We start from the raw sequence: 23,534 nt of genomic DNA on the forward strand, positions 1-23,534 counted from the left end.
TGCTCCCAACTGGAGATTGGCAACCCTACCGGTGCCCACCTTTCGGTATGGACTGGAAACTCTGGATTTCATTGTATCTCAAGAAGCGTGTGTGTGTGTGCACACGGAAACTTATACCCTGAATAAAACTTTGTTGGCCTTAAGGGCGTCACAGGTCTCAACAATTTTGCTCCGCCCCTCTACGAGTTTGCTTAGTAGAATTCCCGCTTAATTCAACGGGAGCTACTCTCTGGCCGTGTGCTTAGAATCGCAACCTTCTCCGCCGGTTCTCTCCGCGATTTCCAGGGATTAACACAAAGCCGAAGTCCAATTTCAACCCCCCCCCCCTTCTCGGTCTTCTAGCCCGCTCGTCTTACTCAAGCGCCCGTTAAAGAAACGTCACTTCCGCTGTGGCGAAGAGAGGCGCCGGAAGTGATTTCTTGTCGCTAGCGGAGCTGGTTGCGGCGTCGGGTCGTAGTGGCTCCATCATCGAGAGCTGTGGCGGCCATCGAGACGGCAAACGGGCACCATGGTGGAGGTGAGGGGGGAGTTTCGCTCCGGGGGTCGCAGATTTCTTCCTTAGCCGCGACCGGGCAGAGGCTTTCGTGCTTTTTCTTGTTTTCTTCGGGACTCGAAAACTTGCTCTTCTTTTGGATGCCTGCCGGAGGTTGGGCCGGGGTGGACTTTCAGCTTCACGTGTGTCGTTGGCGGAGAGGGCAGCGTGTTGAGAGAATTCTTTCCTTGACCTCTTTGGGGAGTGGGGGAGTACTAGGTAGCGGGGGAGTGAGAAAGTAACGTTTGGAGAGTCATTATGCCCTCTTGATTTGGATAACGGAACTGTTACTAAAAACAACGGGATCTCGTGGCGCCCGAATGTCTTTTGGTTTGACTAATGGGTTTTCGTGGGCTAGTTTATTAGAAGTATGAATCTGGCAAACGCATACATACAGGCATACAATTAGTGTTAATTAGGATATTTGATTTGTTAGGGCTCAGTTATGGCGAGAAAGTTGTTTTACACTACAAACATTAAGTTTTACACTATGGCTATTAAGTCTGCTAAGTAAGATTGTGTTCTAATGTTTTACTGTTGCTGTAAATGCTGTGCTTACTTTGCTTGTACTTGAACTTAGAGGCCACTTTGTGTGGTTTGTATTTAACTGTCATTTGATCCAGTTAGGGTGCAGTGTATTCTTATGGTGAAATGGATTCTAATCCATAAAAAAAAGCTACTGTCACAGTAAACTTGTTAGTCCTTGAGGTATCACAAAAGCCCTTATGTAGTTGTTTCTCTAGGCTAATACAGCTGCCTTTAGAATTTTACTAGGTTCAGTAGCAGGGGAGGGAGCCAGAACTTTATGAAGAAGCATGTCTGCAGAATGCAGATGATTTTCATTTCAGTCCCTGGCATCTCCTCTTAAAAATAATCTCTCATCTTGCAATTAGGCCCCCTGAAACTGCTCCCTTAAGTGCCTTGCACAGATTCCTAATGGGTAGGTAGAGATGAGATGGGATATCAGAAGAGCAATATTAGTTGGTATTTGATCTCTGATACTGTAATTAGAACTTGTTCAAGACTGCTTTTTGAAAATAAAAAATTATGCCTTGCCTTGCTGCAGTTTTCATCCAAGGTGACTCACATAGAAATAAAAAAAAATCAGAGGTATTTTTTATTTCAACTGCATCCACTAAAACCATAGGAGAGATGTCTTTCTATCCCAGAAACAGGCTGCTGAATTGATACCTAATACTAGATGCTGTACCAAGAGGAAAGTTCTCCTAGACCAGTTGGTGACTTCTTTTTAGTAGTGCCAATAGCAATTGGAGAATCTGGGGGACAGGTTATAAGGTTTTTAATGTCTTTATATTGTCCTAGTAGTTTCTTTAGACTGGTTGGAGTCTTGAGGAGAGTAATGGCAATTAGATTTGGCAGGCACTTCTGCCAAAATGCAAGATTAATAGAGTTGCAGAGCTCCAAAGTCAAACAGTGCCATGCACCTTCTACTGTAAGTGTCATGAATACAAAGAATGTGCTGCACATTCTGTCCTTTCATTGAAGATGGAAAATGATGGTTGCTGAGCTGGTTAGCCATGCAATACTTTTTTTATTAGGAACTTAAGTAGACAACATCTTCAACACACTTTCCTTACTTGGAGCTATTATCCAAAATTCTAACAGCAGAGAGACCTAAAGAAGCACACAATGCATGTAAAACAAGCAAACAAACCGTAGAATGTTAACTTCAGTGCTAAGGGGCCACACAAAGAGTGAAAGACAAGATGCCAGCTTGGCAGGTTGAAGTATAAGATAAATAGCAGCAAGTGGGATAAACACATGCAAGTAACTGTCTTCTTGGCTAGAAAGAAAGACGTTTGAACATCTTTTGAAGAGACAACATTCTTACTTATAATACAGTGAAGTAAGAAAGAAGATATGTTGACATACAGTGGATGAATTAATTAATTATATATATAATTAAATTATATATACCTAAATTACACCTTTTGTTGTTAATATTGTCTGGAATCCATAGAGCCCCATGTGTGCTCCCAGGTACTTTCTTGTATTCTTAGGTGCTTCCCAGGTTTCTCCTTTTGATTGCATCTCCTTGTTCTGCATTGTATGTTATACTGGAGTAGTTTCCAGCTTCTAAGGATATTAGAAGATATGGTCAGTGGTCTATCTCTTCAGCTTACTATCTCACTTAGAGGCTTACTACAGAGGCAAAGGCCTTTCCCAATGCTGCCTCTTTGCACTGGTATTCAAAGACTGTCTCTGGATGTGGGTATTCTCTTTAGTAGTTGTGTATAGTAGCCATTGATAGATCTTTCTCCTTGAATCTGTCTAATTCTTTTTTAAAAGCTGTCAATACTAGTAGCTTTCATTTGTTTACTGAAGAAGTCCTTCCTTCTATCTGTTCTGTATCTGTTGCCTGTCAACATCATTGGGTGTTCATATGTTCTGGTATTATGGAAAAGGGAGAAAAACCTTATGCTCACTTTCTCCACCCCATGAAAAAGTTTATAAACGTCTACCACAAAAACAGACTTTTTGTTAGAGGAAGCATAAATGTCAGTTCTTGAATGATCTCATTGCAAATTATTTGCTTCCTTTTCTTATTCATTGTATTTCTGGTGGATAATATGCAAGAAAAACCCTTTTTAAAGTTTTTCTAGAGATGTTTGAGTATCTCAGTGTGTTGGATACCCACTACTTCAGTTAGAAAAAAAATGCATTGTTTATATAGCACCACCAGCATTGCAGAGAATAGCCTAAGCAAGCTACACAGATGGTACAGAAGCAAAGAAGATATTGAGGAAGGATATGCACATTATGAAGTTCCTCATTGAAAGTAGTTTGAAGGTACATTGGCTTGAATCTCATCTAAATTTCTGTGGACAGAAAGAGGGGTGATATTTTTGTCAATTCCACAGCCCTGTGGGAGACCTCTGATTTCCTTAAAGCTGTTTCTGGAGATTTTCCCCTCCCCCAGGAGCAGCATTGTGGGGGTGGGCATGTCGGGCTGACATGATGGACAGGAATTGTCAAGAATTCCCCACCTTCTCCTTTCTCTGTAGAGATTCTAGATGGGGTCCAAGCCATTAAATTCACCTTAAAACAAAGTTGCTTTTGTGTTGCATTGGGACAATGGTACTTGGTGTATTCTCAGGATACAGAAGATTTGAGGGGAGATTGGTTTTCATATTTGAAAATCAAATTCCATTCCCATATGCTGAGCATAATCAGTTCTTTGTTAAAGGCAGTTGCATTGAAACATTTCAGTATCACAACATTCTTTTGGACTGTTAATATTACCATACATCAAAAAATCCAGAATGTAGTTCATGGGTGTAACACATCTGTTAGAATAATTAAACAAGTGGTAGTGAATTTGAGCCAACATAAAATGAGCACCAGTCCTGTGATCTTGGGCAAGCATCAAAGTAACAGATCGTGCTTAACATTGTGTAAATAATCTGTGTTTGTTTTTTATCCAGTTTTTTAATGGTGGCAATAAATTTAGAGCAGTCTTGTCCTCTTAGTGTACATGAAATATGACTTGTTATACTGGCAGTGAAAAGCTTCAGATGTTCAAATTTGCACCCAAATCACCTTAGAATGGAAAACAGACTGTTGACCCTGAAGCATCGCTCTAAGTCCTTGATCTTGACACTCTCCGGAAAGCAAGAAACAGTTACCTTCACAGTTCATTGAGAAAGTAGGGTCAGAACAAAGCACCATTTTTAGCATTGATCCTTTAGTGTATACTGTTGCAAAGTAAACACTGGACTGAAGCTAAGAATTCAGCTGCATGGTTTATGCATGTGTCCTTGAAATTTTGCTGCTTTTCAAATGGATGAGGAGAAAAATAAACTATGCCAAGTACTGAAAAAGAGAATAAAGGCAAGGCATAATGGTTGAATGCTATATATTAAAATAATTTATTGTCTAGTACCAATGCTATTATATATTGCATATTTTTAAAACTTAGTCCAACATTTTAATGCCTTTTGTACTTTTATGTTAAAAGCATTTTTAAGTTGCTTTTCTAAACTTGCTAGTATTAGCTTACATAAGATAAAAATATTTTCCAAAGCAATATAAATAACATGAAAGTAGCTTAGAATAGTCAGTTAAACATCAGCCAAATATGAGTAGAAATAGATGTTTTATGGAAAGAGAGATTTTCAGGAAAGTGAGTATGAGACAGGCCTAAGTGGTAAAGATAACCTTTTGCTATTCCAGTCTACCACAGAGGAGGCACTCATAACAGGGCTTGATTTCCTGACTGTGTCTGACATCCAGGTTGATACACATTCAGTTTATTAAATTAAACTCCATAATCAGTAATTCAACCAACTTTAGAAGGATGCAGGATTTCAGTTCTGGAGAGGGAAGATGGAATCTCTGATAGTGTGCCTGGAGTAGATGAAGCAGCTGGTTGTTTTGACTGCTGTAGAACGTGGTGTAAAGTGGGAAACATGCCTCCTCTAACCTCCCCTGACTTTGGAAGTTGAAGGAATATGTTGTATTACACTATGTTTTGGAGCTGGTAGGTACATATGAAAGACCTGAGAGGTGCCCATGACAACCACAAATAATGGCTGCCTAGTAAGCCAAGCCTGAATTTGTGAATCACTGTCTTTTATGAACTTATTTCCCAAGTACAACTGAAACTTCTCTCTTGTTTAGGAAGTGCAGAAGCACTCTGTGCATACCCTTGTGTTCCGATCTTTGAAGAGAACTCATGACATGTTTGTGGCAGACAATGCGAAGCCTATAGCATTGGATGAGAAGAGGTAAGACCGCTCCTAAGCTATTGATACATTTGATGTTGTGGCCTTGTGTAGAATTGTAATGCATATTCCTTTATCTGATCTCTCACAGCTGAACAGGCCTTAGAAATGAGGTGGCTCTGGAGGATTTGTCATTAGGCTGACTTTATTTACAGAGATGGGAGAGGCAGAAAGTTGGTTAGGCTGTGTTCCACCAAACAGCACACTGTTCGGATCCTCATTTATCTTTGTCAAAACTTAATTTTATTGTCAAAGCTTGAAGCGGTATGAACTTCTTGTATAATGCCCCGAGCCCACTCTGTGGGATAGGGCGCAACAGAAATTAATAAAATAAAATAAAAATTACTAACTAAAATAAACAACTGAGTTTATACGGCCATCAAAAATAAAGACCTGAGTTTATATAGCCGTCAAAAATTATCTATCTGGAGCATAAAGAAATGACATCTAGAAGTTATGAGCTCCAGTAACATGTGGACAAAGGAGACCCGATAGATGTTGTTTACCTTGACTTCCAGAAAGCTTTTGATAAAGTTCCTCATCAAAGGCTCCTTAGAAAGCTTGAGATTCATGGAGTAAAAGGACAGGTCCTCTTGTGGATCAAAAACTGGCTGAGTAATAGGAAGCAGAGAGTGAGTATAAATGGGCAGTCTTCGCAGTGGAGGACGGTAAGCAGTGGGGTGCTGCAGGGCTCGGTACTGGGTCCCATGCTCTTTAACTTGTTCATAAATGATTTAGAGTTGGGAGTGAGCAGTGAAGTGGCCAAGTTTGCGGATGACACTAAATTGTTCAGGGTGGTGAGAACCAGAGAGGATTGTGAGGAACTCCAAAAGGATCTGTTGAGGCTGGGTGAGTGAGCGTCAATATGGCAGATGCGGTTCAGTGTGGCCAAGTGCAAAGTAATGCACATTGGGGCCAAGAATCCCAGCTATAAATACAAGTTGATGGGGTGTGAACTGGCAGAGACTGACCAAGAGAGAGATCTTGGGGTCGTGGTAGATAACTCACTGAAAATGTCAAGACAGTGTGCGTTTGCAATAAAAAAGGCCAACACCATGCTGGGAATTATTAGGAAAGGAATTGAAAACAAATCAGCCAGTATCATAATGCCCCTGTATAAATCGATGGTGCGGTCTCATTTGGAATACTGTGTGCAGTTCTGGTCGCCGCACCTCAAAAAGGATATTATAGCATTGGAGAAAGTCCAGAAAAAGGCAACTCGAATGATTAAAGGGCTGGAACACTTTCCCTATGAAGAAAGGTTGAAACGCTTGGGACTCAATCAATCAATCAACCTTTAATGGCATGTAAAAACAGGTTAAAAGAATAATGGGTTGAAAAACAGAAAATAGGTTAAAATACTGGACATCAGGATTAAAGTACATTTACATAAGATCACAGTTAAATGGGACAACAAAACTGTTCCTTGTCTTGACGAATCATTTTGGCCCAGTACAGAAATAAGGCAGTGTTTACAGTTATGTCAGGAGTAACATCCTTCAAAAGAAACTGGACCTTATCTGGATCAGCCAGACCCATCTTATTTAAAAGAATAGGATCCAAAAATCGACCACGAATACTTAGATAAAAGGGACAATACAGGAGAATATGTGAAATAGTTTCAGTAGATCCAGACTTACATGGACATAGTCTGGCCGGGTAGGGTATGTTGTGATATCTACCATATAAAACTGCTGATGGCATAACATCAAATCTTGCCAATGAAAAGGCCCTACGCTGTTGAGGACTTTGCAAAGAATAGAGATAGGAAGCTTGGGACTCTTTAGCTTGGAGAAACGTCAACTGCGGGGTGACACCCCCCCCCCCCCCGTCGACTGCGGGGTGACAAGATAATGCATGGGATGGAGAAAGTAGAGAAAGAAGTACTTTTCTCCCTTTCTCACAATACAAGAACTTGTGGGCATTCGATGACATTGCTGAGCAGACAGGTTAAAACGGATGAAAGGAAGTACTTCTTCACCCAAAGGGTGATTAACATGTGGAATTCACTGCCACAGGAGGTGGTGGCAGCCACAAGTATAGCCACCTTCAAGAGGGGTTTAGATAAAAATATGGAGCAGAGGTCCATCAGTGGCTATTAGCCACAGTGTGTTTATGTGTGTGTGTGTGTATATATATATATATATATATATAAAAATTTGCCACTGTGTGACACAGTGTTGGACTGAATGGGCCATTGGCCTGATATCTAACATGGCTTCTCTTATGTTCTTATGTAATATCACTGTTGTCTGAAGTGTGATTAGACTGAATGTGAAACCATGCTTCAGTAGGATTTTTTTGTATATATGTACATTTGTGCAGGCATGGATCTAAACTTCTATATATCCCACCAGAGATAGTTCTGCTTGTTTTAACAGATTGTTTGAAAAATATTAATAAAATATTTTCTTTAACAGCCACAAAATAAAGATGTCAGTAAAACTTCATACAGAGTATAGTTCTGTGCTGCACATGCCTGTATTGAAGGAAAATGCTCGAGAGAAGGGTTCTCACAATGCCATTGATCCTTACGGACATAAGCAGTATCTTCAAAATCAAGGTTTGGTGATAATTTTCATTCTGTTCAGCTGTAGAAAACTCTTTGAATTAGTTCATTTGATTACTAGCTCTTTTATATTAGAATTTCACATTCAGTAATAGTACTTTATGTTAGCAAGTGGTGAGACAAAAGATCCTTTGTTTCTTATTCAAGGTATATCCAGAACATGTAACATTTGTTTGGTTGAAATGTGTAAGTGTGTATGCCTTTCTGTAATAGCATTTATGAGGTAAACCTTAACATTGGCTTAACTGTGCATGATTGCTAATGAAAATATACCTATGCTAGAGTGTGTTTAGGAACCAAATTCATTGATGATACTATGAAGCAATAATGAATCTCTTACTGTATAGGAGAAGATAATGAATATTTGATAACAGGAACACACCCATATCCTCCAGGACCTGGTAAGTAATCTTTTAGGCAGACTTAAGTGCATGCGTACTATCATGATATAAAAATTTAAACAAGATATTTATGATTATGGATGCACTACTTAAGGGTTTGGAAGAGAATATAGACAGCAGTTGGGTGCACCAAGTAAGCATCTTTATTGACTTTAGTGAACTTCTTACATTGTCAATCCCCATGTGTTGAAATGTGTTTGGAACATTTTTCTCTTGAAACATTTATATTAGCTGAAATGGAAGAAATTTATTTTTGTATGGAAAGATAACTGACATTTCTTATGCTGTAAGTTAGTGAAAATGTAGACAATCATAGAAACAAATCCTATGAAAGAATGTTAAAGTTAGATATTTTTTCAAGTGGTATCTTAAAAGACTTATTGTTCTTTATTGGAGGTTTTGCTTTGTTCAGTGATAAGTGGATGTGGGTACTCCATCTTAGAGTTTGTATTTAGTGCTTCAGTGGTTACCTCTGTAGAAACTCATCCGGGTCATGTGAACTGGAGCTTTACAATGAATATAAATCACCTAGAGCCCGACTGGGATACAGAGATTAATTAAGTTGAATAAATAATGATAATAATAATCACTGAAACCCCCACTGCAGATGTCATCATGTTTTGAAAAGTGGAAAACTGGAATCTCTTGGTTTCTGTAGAATTAGATTTGTAAGACCAACAATGCAATACATTGAGGTAGTACAGTCTAAGCCTGTTTCTGTATAAGATTGAACTGTAAATCAGCCAAAAATTGATTCTGATAGGATCACGGAGATAGATGTATGGGATTAAGAATAAGTTTTTCGTGTAGGTATGTGTTAGGAAAGAATTGAAGACTAAGAATTTATTTGCTAACAAAGCATTGTTAAAATGTTTTTGGTTTGGTTGAGCCTTGTTGTAACAGGGTGTATTTTCTTTCTTACAAGGAGTGGCCTTGACAGCAGATACTAAAATCCAGAGGATGCCCAGTGAGTCAGCAGCTCAATCCTTAGCTGTGGCATTGCCACCTTCTCAATCCAAGTAATATTTTATTTTAAGACACTATAAATTAAAAGCCTACAACCACTAAAGTTTTCGGTTTAGCTCAGAAAATACAATTCGAAATGCAGTTATTTAAATTTCAATTAATTCATTCACAAAGATGTGCTTAGTTTTAATTTCACTCTTTCCAGTTTCACATAGATGCCACACAAATGTTGCTAGCCTCTCCCATTCTTCTGCATGGTTTTATTAAGATTAAAGCATTGAATGTTGAATGAAAAATGCATGATGCTGAACCATTTCCCCCACTTGTCTCTTAACCATGACTCTTATCTCTAATAGTGCTAATCAACTCTTTGCAAATGAGGATGATAAGTTAACATAATTGCAGTTCTAAAGGTCTCTTTAGAGGAGAGTTAGTTTGTATAGTGGCTAAGAATTTGATCAGGAAACCTGGATCAGATCTGCCCTTAAACCATGAATTAATTAGGGGCCCTGACCTTTCTCTCAGCTGCCCCATCTGCAGTATTAATCTCCTACAGTAAAGGGCTTCTGTTAAGACAACAAAGGTAATATAGAGAAACTGGATATGCCACTAGCTGGCACCAGTCTAGCACACTCAACACTGTTAAGAGTATCTGTGGGGAGAGTGTCCCATAACTGAAATTCCACCACAGAAGAAGGCTTGTTTTGCGCGGCTTTCTGCCGTATTTCATGTAATAGTGGCTTATGGGATAGGGCCTCATATGATGACTTCAGTAATCAGGTTAGTTTGCATGAGAGTAGGCAGTCCTTCAGATAGGGTTTTAAAGGTCATAACCAGCATAAGTAGCAAGTTAAACCGGATTTAAAATGTAGCTATTAAATGTAGAGTTTCTTCTGTGGATGAGGATTAAACTTGGTCTAAAATCTCTGTTTTGTTCCTGAATCAAAGTTCTTCACAGAAAAAAAAAAGTCTGTTTTTGTTCAAGAATTCTGGTTTGGTTTGACGACATAGAAGACATATGTGCTTTTATAATTTATATGTAATAGCTAGTAGTCTTGCTAGAGTACTAGCAATAGCTAGAGTACATTAGACTAATTGAAGTTTCTAAGCTGTCTTCAAAGGCAGCTTTATCTAGATCACATTGCAATAATCTACCTTGGATGTGCTTAAGTTTAGACAACTGTGGCCAAATCCTGTTTCACAGTGATGGTCCATAGCAGGTGAACCAGCCGAAGCTGGTCAGAAGTGCAGCATGCCATACAGGCACCCTGAGCATCCAGTTTTAAAAACAGATCTAATATCTTGCCCCCAACTGCAAAGATGTTATTTTAAGGGCAGTGCAGGCTGACTCCTCAATCTTTGATTTGGTATAGAATTAACCAGCTGTACCTCCATCTGGATTGTGCTTCAGTTTCTCGGCTGTTATCCAGCCTGTTCTCATATCCAGGCATTTGTTTAGACTGTCCCCTTTCTTAGTGGATTATATTGAAAAGGACATACAGATAGTACTTCATTGTGACAAATCATTTCTGAGTTTTGGCCTTATTTTCTAAGCTGTCATAATATCATTAGGGTTTGTCGAATCTTTCGGGATCAAGTGCCGTGTTCTACTGGAGAAAATTTTCCTTCCAGACGTTTCGTTCTCAGCTGTGGAGAACATCCTCAGTGGCATTGCAGCCGGAGCAGGCGCTCAGACCTTCTTCCAGGAAGCCCCACCAGACAATGGGCACATCCACAAACCAATTGCCCTTTCATCACACCCCCTCCAGCCTACAAATAGCAGCTCTCCCGCAGCCCTGGCCCCACTCAATGCACAGCAGCCAAGAAGGTCTAAGCGCCTGCTCCGGCTGCAATGCCACTGAGGATGTTCTCCGTAGCTGAGAACGAAACGTCTGGAAGGAAAACTTTCTCCAGTAGAACACGGCACTTGATCCCGAAAGATTCGACAAACCCTAATGATGTTACCAGCCGTGAAAACCTGAAATCTATGTCATATCTTTTGCCTTTTTTGCATATTTATGGTAAGAGCACAGGTTTTTTTAATATAATAAGCATATTGCCAGTTGTTGCAAACTAGATATTCTGTCAAAACTTTATATAGTACAGTATCTTAATGTTTTCTCTGACCTGCAGCCACTGTTTTCTGCTCTTCCAGAATAGAAGCAAATCGAACTGCTGCTGGTGTAGGTGATATATACAGACATGCTGGGATTCCTGAACGTTCACAGCCTCCAGGTTTGAGCATGGTAAGTATAAATGGAGAATTGCTGATTGATATGCGGCAGGTTGCTCAAGTTGGATTTCAATTTTGTGGTAGGTTTCTCAACCACTAGATTTTATGAAAAATCACAGTTTATACTGTGAATCGTTATTTTAAGGGCTGTAAAGAATAATTGGTGCTCTGAGATCAGGAACAAATATTTGTTTGTAAAAGTATGTTTAATTTATAGGCTATGATGGAAGCAGGGGGGAACAAAAATTCTACGTTAATGGCAAAGAAGGCTCCGACAATGCCAAAACCACAGTGGCATCCCCCATGGAAACTTTACAGAGTAAGTAGTAAATGCACTACGAAAATAAGTCTTGAGAAAATAAATACAAAGCATGCAGTAGCTTTTCTAGTGTCCTATCATCTGTGACTTTTTTGTCTTGATTTTTTTCTGACTTGACTCTCTGACTTTTTCCTCTTGAAGGTAATAGTAGAGAACCTGGATCTCGTTTTTGATTAATTTGACTGTTGTCCTATAGGCTTTAGTCTAAAAAAATTTAATGCATAAGCCAAAACAGTTTTGCAATCTGAAGCAATTTTTTTTTAGTTTTCAGGAAAAAAAAGATTCTTGATTGCAAAAAGTGTTATTAGTGTTGATGACAATTTACTATCATGTTTCACCTAAGTAATGTTTAAAACTAGAGCAGAGAATATCCAAGTTGTAAAAGGGTTTTTTTGGGAGGAGGGCACTTTTTTTTTTTTAAGTCTGACTCTTCAAATTGCCTGTTGATTTTGGAGGTGGTGGTGAATGGAGTGTAAAGGTTTGGTTTAAGGAATGAGACATAGTGCCTTGTTAGTCCTGGGATGGTCAGTGTCAGTTTGTAGTTCTTTTTAAAATTTTCCTTTGTGGATCTGTTGTAAGTTGAGCAGACAGACAATCTAGGCTTACTTGAAACTGTTAATTCTAATACAGGAGAAGAAATCCCAGTCAGTGTAAGTAGTAATTGTTTTTTGTCATGGATGTTACAGTGCTGTAAAATTAGAATCAGACTGCCAGAATGTGTGTGGCTTTTTGTATGCTGAAAAGGGTAGCTGAATTAGAACAACTGCATTTGTTGAAGTTCTTTTTCCTGTATATAATGTTCTCTGATGCAGTTTTTCATCTGAGGTTAGTAAATTATGAGCTACAGAATATGTTATGACCTGTTGTTGAGACAGTACACAAATAGTGTGGTCCAGCTAATGGAGAATAATTATACCTTTGGAGTCAATCACATAAGCAGACTAGATAAGATAAGATAAGATAAATTTATTTTTATATCCCGCCCTCCCCCGCCAATGGCGGGCTCAGGGCGGCTCACAGACACGGAACACCGTGATATAAATAAAATACAATATAAAACAAACAATTTTAAAATACAATTCAGTTACAAATTCAATCACATAGTTAATTAGATGGATAAAACGGTGCTATAAAGTGCAATAGATCGCGATCATGTACAGGATGGCGGGATGGCTACAGATCCGTTTAACCAGGTTCTGTCCCAAAGGCAAGCTGAAACAGAGAGGTTTTGCAAGCCCTGCGGAACTGGTTCAGGTCCCGCAGGGCTCGCACCATCTCTGGAAGTTGATACCACCATCGAGGGGCCATTGCTGAAAAGGCTTGCTCCCTGGTTGTCTTCAGTCTAGCCTCTCTTGGCCCAGGGATTTTTAAGAGGTTTTGGGAGCTAGATCTCAGTGCTCTCTGGGGAACATATGGGGAGAGGCGGTCCCTGAGGTAGGCAGGTCCTCAGCCATATAGGGCTTTAAAGGTGATAACCAGCACCTTATAGTGAACACGGTACACAACCGGCAGCCAGTGCAGATCCCGCAGCCCAGGCTGCACGTGTTCCCACCGAGGTAGTCCCAGCAGCAGCCTGGCCGCCGCGTTCTGCACTACCTGAAGTTTCCGTGTTCGGCATAAGGGCAGCCCCATGTAGAGGGCATTGCAGTAGTCTAGTCTCGAGGTGACCGTTGCGTGGATCACAGTTGCTAGGTCACTGCGTTCCAAGAAGGGAGCCAACTGTCTCGCCCTCTTGAGGTGGAAGAAGGCGGATCTGGCCGTGGCAGCTATCTGGGCCTCCACTTATAAAGAGGATTCCAGTAGCACTCCTAGGCTCTTGACTTTGCGCACTGGTATCAGTGGCGCACTGTCAAAAGCCGGTAGGGTGATCTCCCCTCCTGGTCCGCCCCGGCCCACGCAAAGGACCTCAGTCTTCGCCGGATTCAACTTCAGCCCACTCAGCCTGAGCCAGTCAGCCACGGCTTGTAACGCCTGGTCCAAATTTATAGGGACATCGCCAGTCTGGCTGTCCATCAATAGATAGAGCTTGGTATCATCAGCGTACTGATGACAACCAAGCCCGTACCTCCGTGCAATCTGGGCAAGGGGGCGCATATAGATGTTAAACAACATCGGGGAGAGAACTGCCCCCTGAGGCACCCCACAGTGAAGTGGGTGTCTCTGAGACAGCTCCCCCCCAATTGCCACCCTTTGTCCCCGACCTTCAAGGAAGGAGGAGAGCCACTGTAAGGCTAGCCCCTGAATTCCTGCGTCGGCAAGGCGGCGGTCAGCAGCCGATGATCGACCATGTCGAACGCAGCCAACAGGTCTAGCAGCAGCAATACTGCTGAGCCACCTCAATCCAGTTGCCGCCGGAGGTCATCCATGAGGGCGACCAAGACTGTTTCTGTCCCATGGCCCGGGCGAAAGCCGGACTGGCATGGGTCCAGGGTGGAAGCATCCTCCAAAAAATCCTGTAACTGCAATGCCACAGCCCTCTCAATAATTTTGCCCAAAAAGGGCAAATTTGAGACCGGTCGGTAGTGTGCCAATTCGGCCGGGTCTGATGTAACTTTTTTCAAGAGAGGGCGGACCACTGCTTCTTTCACGGGTGTTAGAAAGATACCCTCTGAAAGGGATCGATTTACGATGTCCCGTATAGGACACCTTAGTTCCTCCTGGCAGGCCTTAATTAGCCAGGAGGGACATGGGTCCAGATCGCAAGTTGTGGATCATGCAGTGCCAAGTATTCTGTCGACTTCCTCCAAGCTATTCAATTTGATAGAAACTGCCTTGTTTATCTAAGCATTTAAGCTGTACATGCTCATGTTTTAGTTGGTAAACTTTAACCTGCAAGATCATTTTGTAACATCTGCAGGTTATCAGTGGTCATTTGGGCTGGGTGAGATGTATCGCAGTGGAACCTGGAAATCAGTGGTTTGTTACTGGCTCTGCTGACAGAACTATAAAGGTAAGGGGTGTTGAAGAGAATGGCTATGACATTTATATTTTTAGGTATCTATAAATGTTCTTTGGTAGCCCTCTACTACACTTTATTGCTTTCTTTTTATGTTCAAAATTTTGAGTTGTGCCTTGTTCCAAAACTCACGTTATCATTAGTCAGATTTTCTGCTTTCAAGTAGGGGTACTGTTTATATGCTAGCTAGACCTTTAAGCTACTCAGCTCAAACAAAGTGGCAGGCCTTCTACTGGATTTAGATGCCTTGTCTTTACAGATTTGGGACCTTGCTAGTGGAAAACTAAAACTATCTTTGACTGGCCACATCAGTACAGTTCGAGGTGTAATAGTAAGTGGAAGAAGCCCATACCTCTTCTCTTGTGGAGAAGATAAACAGGTGAAATGCTGGGATCTTGAATATAATAAGGTAAGTTTAAACTCATTGGCAGGAGCTGATTTTTTTCCTGCAATTTAAAGTCACAGCGCAGCCGGTTTTAAGTGGAATGTTCTTTATCTACATCAATAGGTTATTAGACATTACCATGGTCACTTAAGTGCTGTCTATGGCCTGGATTTGCACCCGACAATAGATGTGCTTGTAACGTGTAGCAGAGATTCAACTGCTCGAGTAAGTAGAACCAAAATGATTAAGATGCATTTGAACATAATGTACACAAGGCGAATATTAAATAGGTGCCTTTGCCAGCTACTGCTCTTTCAAAAACTATAAATCTTTCTGATGTCTCACGTGTAAGGCTATTCTTTGGTCAAACATGAATCTGTCTGACAAACTTGGCCTTTGGCAGGATCAGTAGATGAGTTCTGCATCTTACATACTGATCATAGGGAAACAGGTTACACTGTCATATGTGAGTATTGGCTCTTTTTCCTGCTCTTCTGTGGTTCCGGGCTGTAGAGAGGTGACCTGGGGCATTCACTCTGGTCTGTATCTCAAGACTGTTCGAGGGCAGCCCATAAATCCCTTAGTTCTTTCCCCCATTTCTGCAGAAGATTGCAGCTCCTACAGGAGATGAAGGAATGCTGTGGCTGATGACAGTCACTTTGCATCTGGGCCTTCTGCTCCTCGTTTGCTGCTCCCCTGGGGCACCAGGGCTCAAATGACAGTGAGGCTGTCCCCCATCCCTGGGCTCTCTGCAGGGAACCAGGGGTATTGGTACCTGGAGACTGACAGCTGCTTCTTGTGCCCTGTCCACCCCGGATAAGGCCAAGGACATTGGGACAGACCCCAGACAGTGTGTTTATTGCAAAATTCATTTGCTTCTGATTGCTTGAATTTATTTGTGTTTCATCAGACAAAGAAAATCAATAGAAACATTACACACTAGTAAAAGGCTGGTCTCAAAAGATCGGGGGGAGGACAAGAAAAAGAAAAAAAGTGAAATAAAAACTAAGGACACAGAATGCACATGGAAATCAGGGGATGAACCAAAGCAGTATGGGGCCAGAAAAGACAAAAATGTGGAAAAACCTGTTGTTTTCATGTCCGTGTTGTTAAGCAGCCTTTTAAGATATTAATCCTTCTAATTATAGCATTTGGCAGTTCTCTTCTGGTACTAGTTTAATTGATTTGTTGCAGTGGTAGGCTTTAAGTGGATTACAATTTATTTATATGAAATATGCTGGTATGCAAAGATAAATTCATTTTTCTCTCTGGAAAAACTGAGGGCAGGGGTTACTGCTAATATGTACTGTTGCTTGATACAGTTGATTACTTACATTATTGAATGCTTTATGGTAGTCCTTTTTAAGTGAAGCCTCATAAGTGAATCCATGGCTGCACTGTCAATAGGAACTCAGTTATTCGTAATAGGTGTTAGAAATAGTGTAACCTGAAGTATTATAAAGACAGCAAACACAACATTAGTTTGGTTATAAAGAATTGTGAGCCATATCAATACACTTCTGATTGCTTGAATTTATTTGTGTTTCCTTAGATTTGGGATGTAAGAACCAAAGCCAGTGTGCATACGTTGACAGGACATACAAATGCAGTGGCAACAGTGAAGTGCCAAGCAGCAGAACCACAGATTATCACAGGTATTGTTTTGCAAAAATGGAGCACCATGGGAACAGGCCACTTAATGTAAATTCTCCCTGCTGTTTGTGCACTGTCTTGTTTCTGCACTGTAGCCCACACAAAAAATGATTCCATATCACTTTGATTAGATGTACTGTATGATGAAGCTTTCATGAGCCAGAACACATTTTCTTCAGGTGCAAGAAATTTTCAAAAGTGGCATTGGAATGGGGAAATTTGGAAGCACAACAAAAATTGAGCAGCGTGGGTCTACAATGTAAGTATCTGTTACCTTGGTTACCCCTTCAGTGCTTCTTTTTTTGTTACAGGAAGTCACGATACCACTATACGACTCTGGGATTTAGTGGCAGGGAAAACCCGTGTCACTTTAACAAATCACAAGAAATCAGTAAGAGCAGTGGTTCTGCACCCAAGACAGTAAGTTTTTTTCATTCATTTTATTTTACAATGCTGATATAAAATGACTACAGTCATGAACTTATGAAATTTGTGGAAAATTGCTTTCCTGTCTCCTTTCCTTAACTAAGAAGTAGGGAGATTTTAGAGGAAGTACAGAAAAAGTCTTACATAACGCTTTCTCTTTTAGTATTATGAGTGAAATTATTTTTAAGACAAGGTTTTGCTTTAGATGTCCCTTGTTCCATCAAACTGCTTTCTAGCAACTATAAGACTACATTTGTTAAGTTTGTTAAATTACAGTGCAGTCCTGTTCAGTGTTAATTCTGGTCTAAGCCTAATGAGTTTACACTGGAGTAATTTTGCCTAGGAATCTGAAATTTCTGTGTATTTGTGGCAACTCTTAAATTGTCTTGCCTACTTTAGACTCCACCATCTTCTGCACCATGTGAAAGAAACTGGTACATGTTTGAAAATATATATGCCAAATCCAGAAACAACCTAACCTGTGAATGAGGAGAGAGACTATTTCAGTCCATGCAGATATATGCTAAGCATGCAGCAAAAATCTTTAGAGCTGATGTAATAACAAAAATGATTGAACAGCTGTTGAAAAGTGCTGTGTAACATCCTATAAACAGGAAACTAGTTGCACTTGGTTTGGTTGGATCCAGAGAAGTGTGAGCAGTGTTCCCCTCATGTGCCAGAAGTTTTCTGTGCCCCATGTACATTGCCATTCAAAACAGTTCTAAACCCATTTACTTCACTGAACTCAGAAGGGTGCAGCTCTGCTAAGGATGGCACTGATGGTCTCTCAGTCCTCCCAAAAGCTGCTCCTGAAATTTGCATTCACCCATTTGCCTGCACACCAGTACCTTCTGCTTGCACAATTGCGGAGAGGGGGTTGTTGGGAATCCAAGGTTTATGCGCAGTTCTTGTCATGGTACTATTTAAAGAAAAGTTAACCCTGAATGCAGAATGTGAGGGCAACTATTTCAGATAACTAGCGATTACATTGACATAAATATTTTCTGGTCTGTCTATGTTTGCATACTAAGGCAGCTGTAATAAAATGGTATATTAAAATTCATCATATACTGTCATCTTTGGTCAGCCTATTGACAGAATAGGCTGGCTCTAAACACAACTCTTGTTACAGGTACACATTTGCATCTGGTTCTCCAGATAACATTAAACAATGGAAGTTCCCTGATGGAAATTTCATCCAAAACCTTTCTGGTCATAGTGCTATTATCAATACACTGGCTGTGAATTCAGATGGAGTTCTGGTGTCTGGAGGTACAGTGGGAATGTTTGTAAGGGGTTGGGGATTTTGATACATCAAAAAGTTGTTCAAGTAATTTTAAAACTAACTTTAATCATCAATAATAATATAAGTAGTACCATGAAATGTATTTAATTGTTAATTTATTGTTTTTAAACTGTAACCTTAAATTGTGTTTTGTTGATTGTTAGCCCTGATTCCACTTGTGGAGAGGGCAGGATAGAAAACGAAAGTAATAAATAAAATTATATATAAAAATTAACATTGCTTCACAGGAACAATTATCAACTCTCTTTTAAGTATTCTAACTTTTAAATAAAGTTGTTAACAAACTTGTCCTGAGAAATTTTTACGATGCACTGTAAGGTCTTATTTGCTGGAGCTTTTATGGGAAGAGCTGCAATTTTCCTGGAGTGCATGTATAATGAGTTTTATTTATTATATGGGGCTTTAATTTAGAAATGTCTAAATGGCTTCAGGTAAAAGGGAAAGGTAGAGTGTAAAACTTGACTAAATAAACTATAACAAACCATGCCAGGCAAAGTTTCTATGAATGTGAACATTTTGCTGAACAGAATGTTTTTGTTCTGGGAAAAAAAATTCTGAATGCAGCTTTAGCAAGTGGCTAGCCAGGCTTTGTTATGCTGCTGGGTTTACCCCTGACCATTGTACGAGGCAAAGAGCATTCACACCTGCTCTTGCTAACATATGACATGATGGAATTTTTGAAAAGGTATGCTACCACTTCACAATGACATTTCTGGCTTCATAGAATATTTGTCTCAGGTCAGATATCAGGGAGTTTATAGATACTAAGAAATTTATTAGCAGTATTTGGTGAAATGATCAGCATACGAAGTCCCAAGTTTGGATAGGTAAGATTGTAGGTGTGCTGAGTGTGATTTTCTGAACACACTGACTCACTTAGTAAGTGGGAACAAACCAACAATAGCAGATGACACCAGTGTTGAAAGAACTGGCTCCCAGTTGAAATGCGAAGTGCTGCTTTTAACTTTTCAAAGCCTTAAGCAGTCTGGGCTCAGTGTGTCACATGATCTCTTTGTGCACAGTGTTCATTAGGGAAGGACTTGCTCCAAGTTCTGTCATCTGGGATCAGACTGGAAATTAAGAGCAGGGCCATTTTTAGTAACTGTGCTCCCATTACAGAATTCATTCCCAAGGGAAGCTCATGCCATTGTGGAAACAGTCTTTATTATTCCAGAAAATGTTTTCGGGAATAGGTTAACAGTTGTGTCAGCTGCTGTTCATTAGTTGTTTGGAAGCTACTATAGGATTTTGTTTTAGATGTTGGATTTTAGGATGACTTCTGTAGCTTCTGCCTTCAGGGTTCTTTATGGGCAACTCATGGGATATAAGAACAAACTAAACTATTAATTTGCTTTATTATAAAACCCACTTAAATGTCCAGGTCTGTGCTAGCTTTCTAGTTTCCCTCTGGCATCCCCTCTCATTAACTGTTTGTTCACTGTGGATCTGCTTTTGCTCTTTCTGTACTGAGTCAAGTTTTATAAAGTTTAATCCAGTTAGATAAAACCCAGTAAGGAATTGATAGCTATCATGTCAGATTACTTAATTTTATAACAAAGAAGGACTTGCTAATGTGGATTTTAAGAGCTCTAATACCAGCATTGCAGTAGTAGTATATCTATACCTTTTGCGTTCTGTATATAATGTCATGTTTGTTTTTCAGCTGACAATGGTACTATGCATCTTTGGGATTGGAGAACTGGATATAACTTCCAGAGGGTACATGCAGCTGTACAGCCTGGCTCATTGGACAGTGAATCTGGAATATTTGCTTGTGGATTTGATCAGTCAGAAAGCAGATTGCTTACTGCTGAAGCTGATAAAACTATAAAAGTCTACAGAGAAGATGATACTGCGGTATGAAAAAATAGTATTTATAATAGTATTAGGTTCCTTAGGTTTTGTATATAACCTGGAATTAGGATACTAGTAGGAAAGGTTTACTCGAAGCATTATGCTGAAAAGAAGAAGAAGATATTGGATTTATATCCCGCCCTCCACTCCGAAGAGTCTCAGAGCGGCTCACAATCTCCTTTACCTTCCTCCCCCACAACAGACACCCTGTGAGGTGGGTGGGGCTGGAGAGGGCTCTCACAGCAGCTGCCCTTTCAAGGACAACCTCTGCCAGAGCTATGGCTGACCCAAGGCCATGCTAGCAGGTGCAAGTGGAGGAGTGGGGAATCAAACTTGGTTCTCCCAGATAAGAGTCCGCACACTTAACCACTGCACCAAACTGGCTCTCCAGTTTACTTAGTAACTAAACAGAGGCAGCATGTCTACTTCTGTTGCAAACAAATATTATTAATAGGATAGAGAAGTCTCATAAACATCCATCATTGTAAACTGAAATCAGTTTGGTTACTGTGTTGTAGCTGTCCAGCAACTAAGCGAAATAAAACACTTTAAGCTTCATTACTCAAAAACTGAATAACCTAGCTGTAAAACAGTCGGGAACTATGCATGTATTCCTATCATGTGGGTTGGATCCAAGCAGCTTTTCCGCTGATGAATAAAGGACCCAAAAGGCTGTATTGGGGATAATGGGATGTGCACAAATAAAAGCCCTATGGAACTGAGCAAAACTGAGTGAAAAAAACTGACTGTATGCAACCATATGAATGTACCTGAAAAGAATGTCATGAGCATTCCTGCCATTTTGGACCCACAGAATGAGTGAGATAATGGGTTGGATCCAAAGTTGTCCTTTCCCTCATAAAAAAGAGAATAACAGCTTTAGCTCCAAATATATAGATATGGTATCCTTTTAAAAGTGCAATGTCAGAAACAGTCTAGGTTATTTATCTGGAATCACTGATCAAAGGCAATTGTTTATAGCAGTTAATTTTAGATAAGATTTATATTAGGAAGCTTGCATAATTGTATATTTCACCTGATCATATACTTTTCCAACTTCAGTGAGATTTTTAATCTGTCAAAGTCAGCTCCTTTCCCCCTTATAAACAAATAAGGGGCTAGAAGGCTGTCTGTGTCCTGTGTGACTCACTTTGATGTTCCTATTAAAGTTGCCAGAAAAGCAGAACATTGATCTCTGAATACTGTCATCAAATCCCTGCTTAGCTTGTAGCTAATTGAAGTCTCCCCTCACCATCTGTAGAAAAGAAATAATGGCCTCCCTTGTGAGGATTTTCTTCAGAGAAAGTCTAGTGTCTGTGTGCAGGCTTTACAATATGTTTTTGCCTGTATAATGCATACTTCTGGTCCTGTTTTATTGGATGAAACTGATTCTCCCCATACACATGACATTACTTTTCATATTGTCCTTTTAAACTGGGGAAATAATAGTGTGAGGCTGCATGTCATGTGGGATTGCGCAATAAAATATACTGTAGCTGATATGAAACATGAGACCATTGCTTATATAGAAGTTAGAGAGCAGGCTAGAATTCTGATATGTGTGCTTTTAATGCTTTTTAGACTGAAGAAACTCACCCTGTCAGCTGGAAACCAGAAATCATCAAGAGAAAACGATTTTAATGAGAATCCACCTGCAGAGCTGTGCCATTATCCTGACTAGGACTACAAAACTTGAACTCTGCTAAAGTCATTGCTTTGCTCCGTTTACAGTTTTTATATTACATCTGGCTTCCTTCTAGGATTTGTCGTTTTCCTTGGTCCCAGAAAATCAGATGCAGCTGTTACACTCCTCTGAAGAAGTCAGGGTTTGTTTTTCATAAAAAGGTAATGTGCTGGTGATTAGTCACAAAATGTGTGCTTGTCATTCTGTGCACACAAGGTGATGCAAGTCTTTTTCTTCTCTTTACCCCTTTCTGCCATTCTGCTGGAGAATTAAGTATTTGGAAATATGAAGAGAAGTTCTTTTTATTCCACGGTTCTTACTTGGTTTGATAATGCATAAGTATAAAATAATCAAGAAAGAAGAAAGGTCCATTGTATTAATGATTTTATTTCCTTAATACAATGAGCTGGAATGCACTAAAATAGATATTTCATTTCTACTTTGTTCCTGGGCTTCAACAACTAAAACGTAGAACTGAACTTCTGTGCTTTAATGTGGTGAATGTGTTTTGTTCTGTTTCAAAGTCATGGTTTTATTTTTGCTTCTCCAATATCAGAATTCTGTGCAAACTCTTAATGAAATAACCTCTGAAACATTTTGTGTCTGTTCAGTCTTTTTTCCAGAATTACTTAGCAAAAGTATTTAGACTGAATGAAAATGTAATACTACTCAAAAGGGGCTAAAATATTAATTTTGCAACAACATGTGTTTAGCGTGAGATCCAAACAGCATCAATGACAGCTAGAAAGTGGTTCCACTCATGGAATGGGGAGTGGGGAGGATTACTGATGCTACTTTGACCGCAACCCTTGGCATTGTGGGGAATCCTGCTCTGTTGGGTTCACTGACCTCTAGTAGCAGCTCTTCAGCATGTACACAGGGCTGTACTGAAACAGGAAGCTTGAAAAACCTGGATGCTCTCTTTGGATCTCTTCTACTATTTGGAGAGTAGGCCTCAGACAGATAACATCAAAATGCTATTGTTTAAACTGTTTCACTCTTTTACAGCTTGCAAAAATTGCACTCGTCTTTTTAGCACCTGTATACTGTTACAATAGCATTAACAGTATTTGTTTGACAGCTTCCTGTTAATATTACTAGTGACAGTCAAGGTTTGTAGCATTTCCTGTTATCAGCCTCATTCCCATAATATGTCTGGAACTAGTAATTAGTAAGCTGTCATTAGCTTACTCAAGAGTTAATGCATTTTTAGAAATGTTTTGTTACAGATAATGTATCTCACAAGTGGCGATAGATCAAGGTGGATAGCTATGTTTGTCTGTAGCAGTAGAAAAGAGCAAGAATCCAGTAGCACTTTAAAGACTAACAAAATCTGTGGCAGGGTCTGATCTTTTGTGAGTCACCACTGCTCATGTCAGATACAGATATAATTGGAGAGGAGAGTGATTTCAGATGCCTTATGACAATAGCAGGTGAATGACAATAGAGGGATGATTGGATTAGATGTGATGTGCAGAGGAATAGTAGGCATGGAGAAATCAACA

General features: G+C 40.0%; 1 protein-coding gene across 1 annotated transcript; it reads left to right on the forward strand.

Annotated features, from left to right (window-relative positions):
- Positions 1-356: 356 nt before the first annotated feature.
- PLRG1 (pleiotropic regulator 1) lies at positions 357-22,624 on the forward strand. Its single transcript, XM_060246618.1, has 15 exons — positions 357-517; positions 5,174-5,280; positions 7,698-7,840; positions 8,194-8,247; positions 9,173-9,266; positions 11,369-11,459; positions 11,664-11,765; positions 14,623-14,715; positions 14,981-15,130; positions 15,230-15,331; positions 16,659-16,761; positions 17,071-17,179; positions 18,318-18,457; positions 20,155-20,348; positions 21,927-22,624. The coding sequence occupies exons 1-15, from the start codon at positions 509-511 to the stop codon at positions 21,984-21,986; spliced, it is 1,551 nt and encodes a 516-aa protein (XP_060102601.1). The 5' UTR covers positions 357-508; the 3' UTR covers positions 21,987-22,624.
- The last annotated feature ends 910 nt before the right edge of the window (positions 22,625-23,534 follow it).

The sequence above is a fragment of the Heteronotia binoei genome, chromosome 9 (assembly GCF_032191835.1).
Source record: "Heteronotia binoei isolate CCM8104 ecotype False Entrance Well chromosome 9, APGP_CSIRO_Hbin_v1, whole genome shotgun sequence".
Lineage (NCBI taxonomy): Eukaryota > Metazoa > Chordata > Lepidosauria > Squamata > Gekkonidae > Heteronotia > Heteronotia binoei.

Coding starts and splice junctions, on each gene's coding strand:
- PLRG1 (XM_060246618.1), top strand. Junction 7,841..8,193: donor GCAGTATCTTCAAAATCAAG/GTTTGGTGATAA, acceptor CTTACTGTATAG/GAGAAGATAATGAATATTTG. Junction 9,267..11,368: donor TTGCCACCTTCTCAATCCAA/GTAATATTTTAT, acceptor CTGCTCTTCCAG/AATAGAAGCAAATCGAACTG.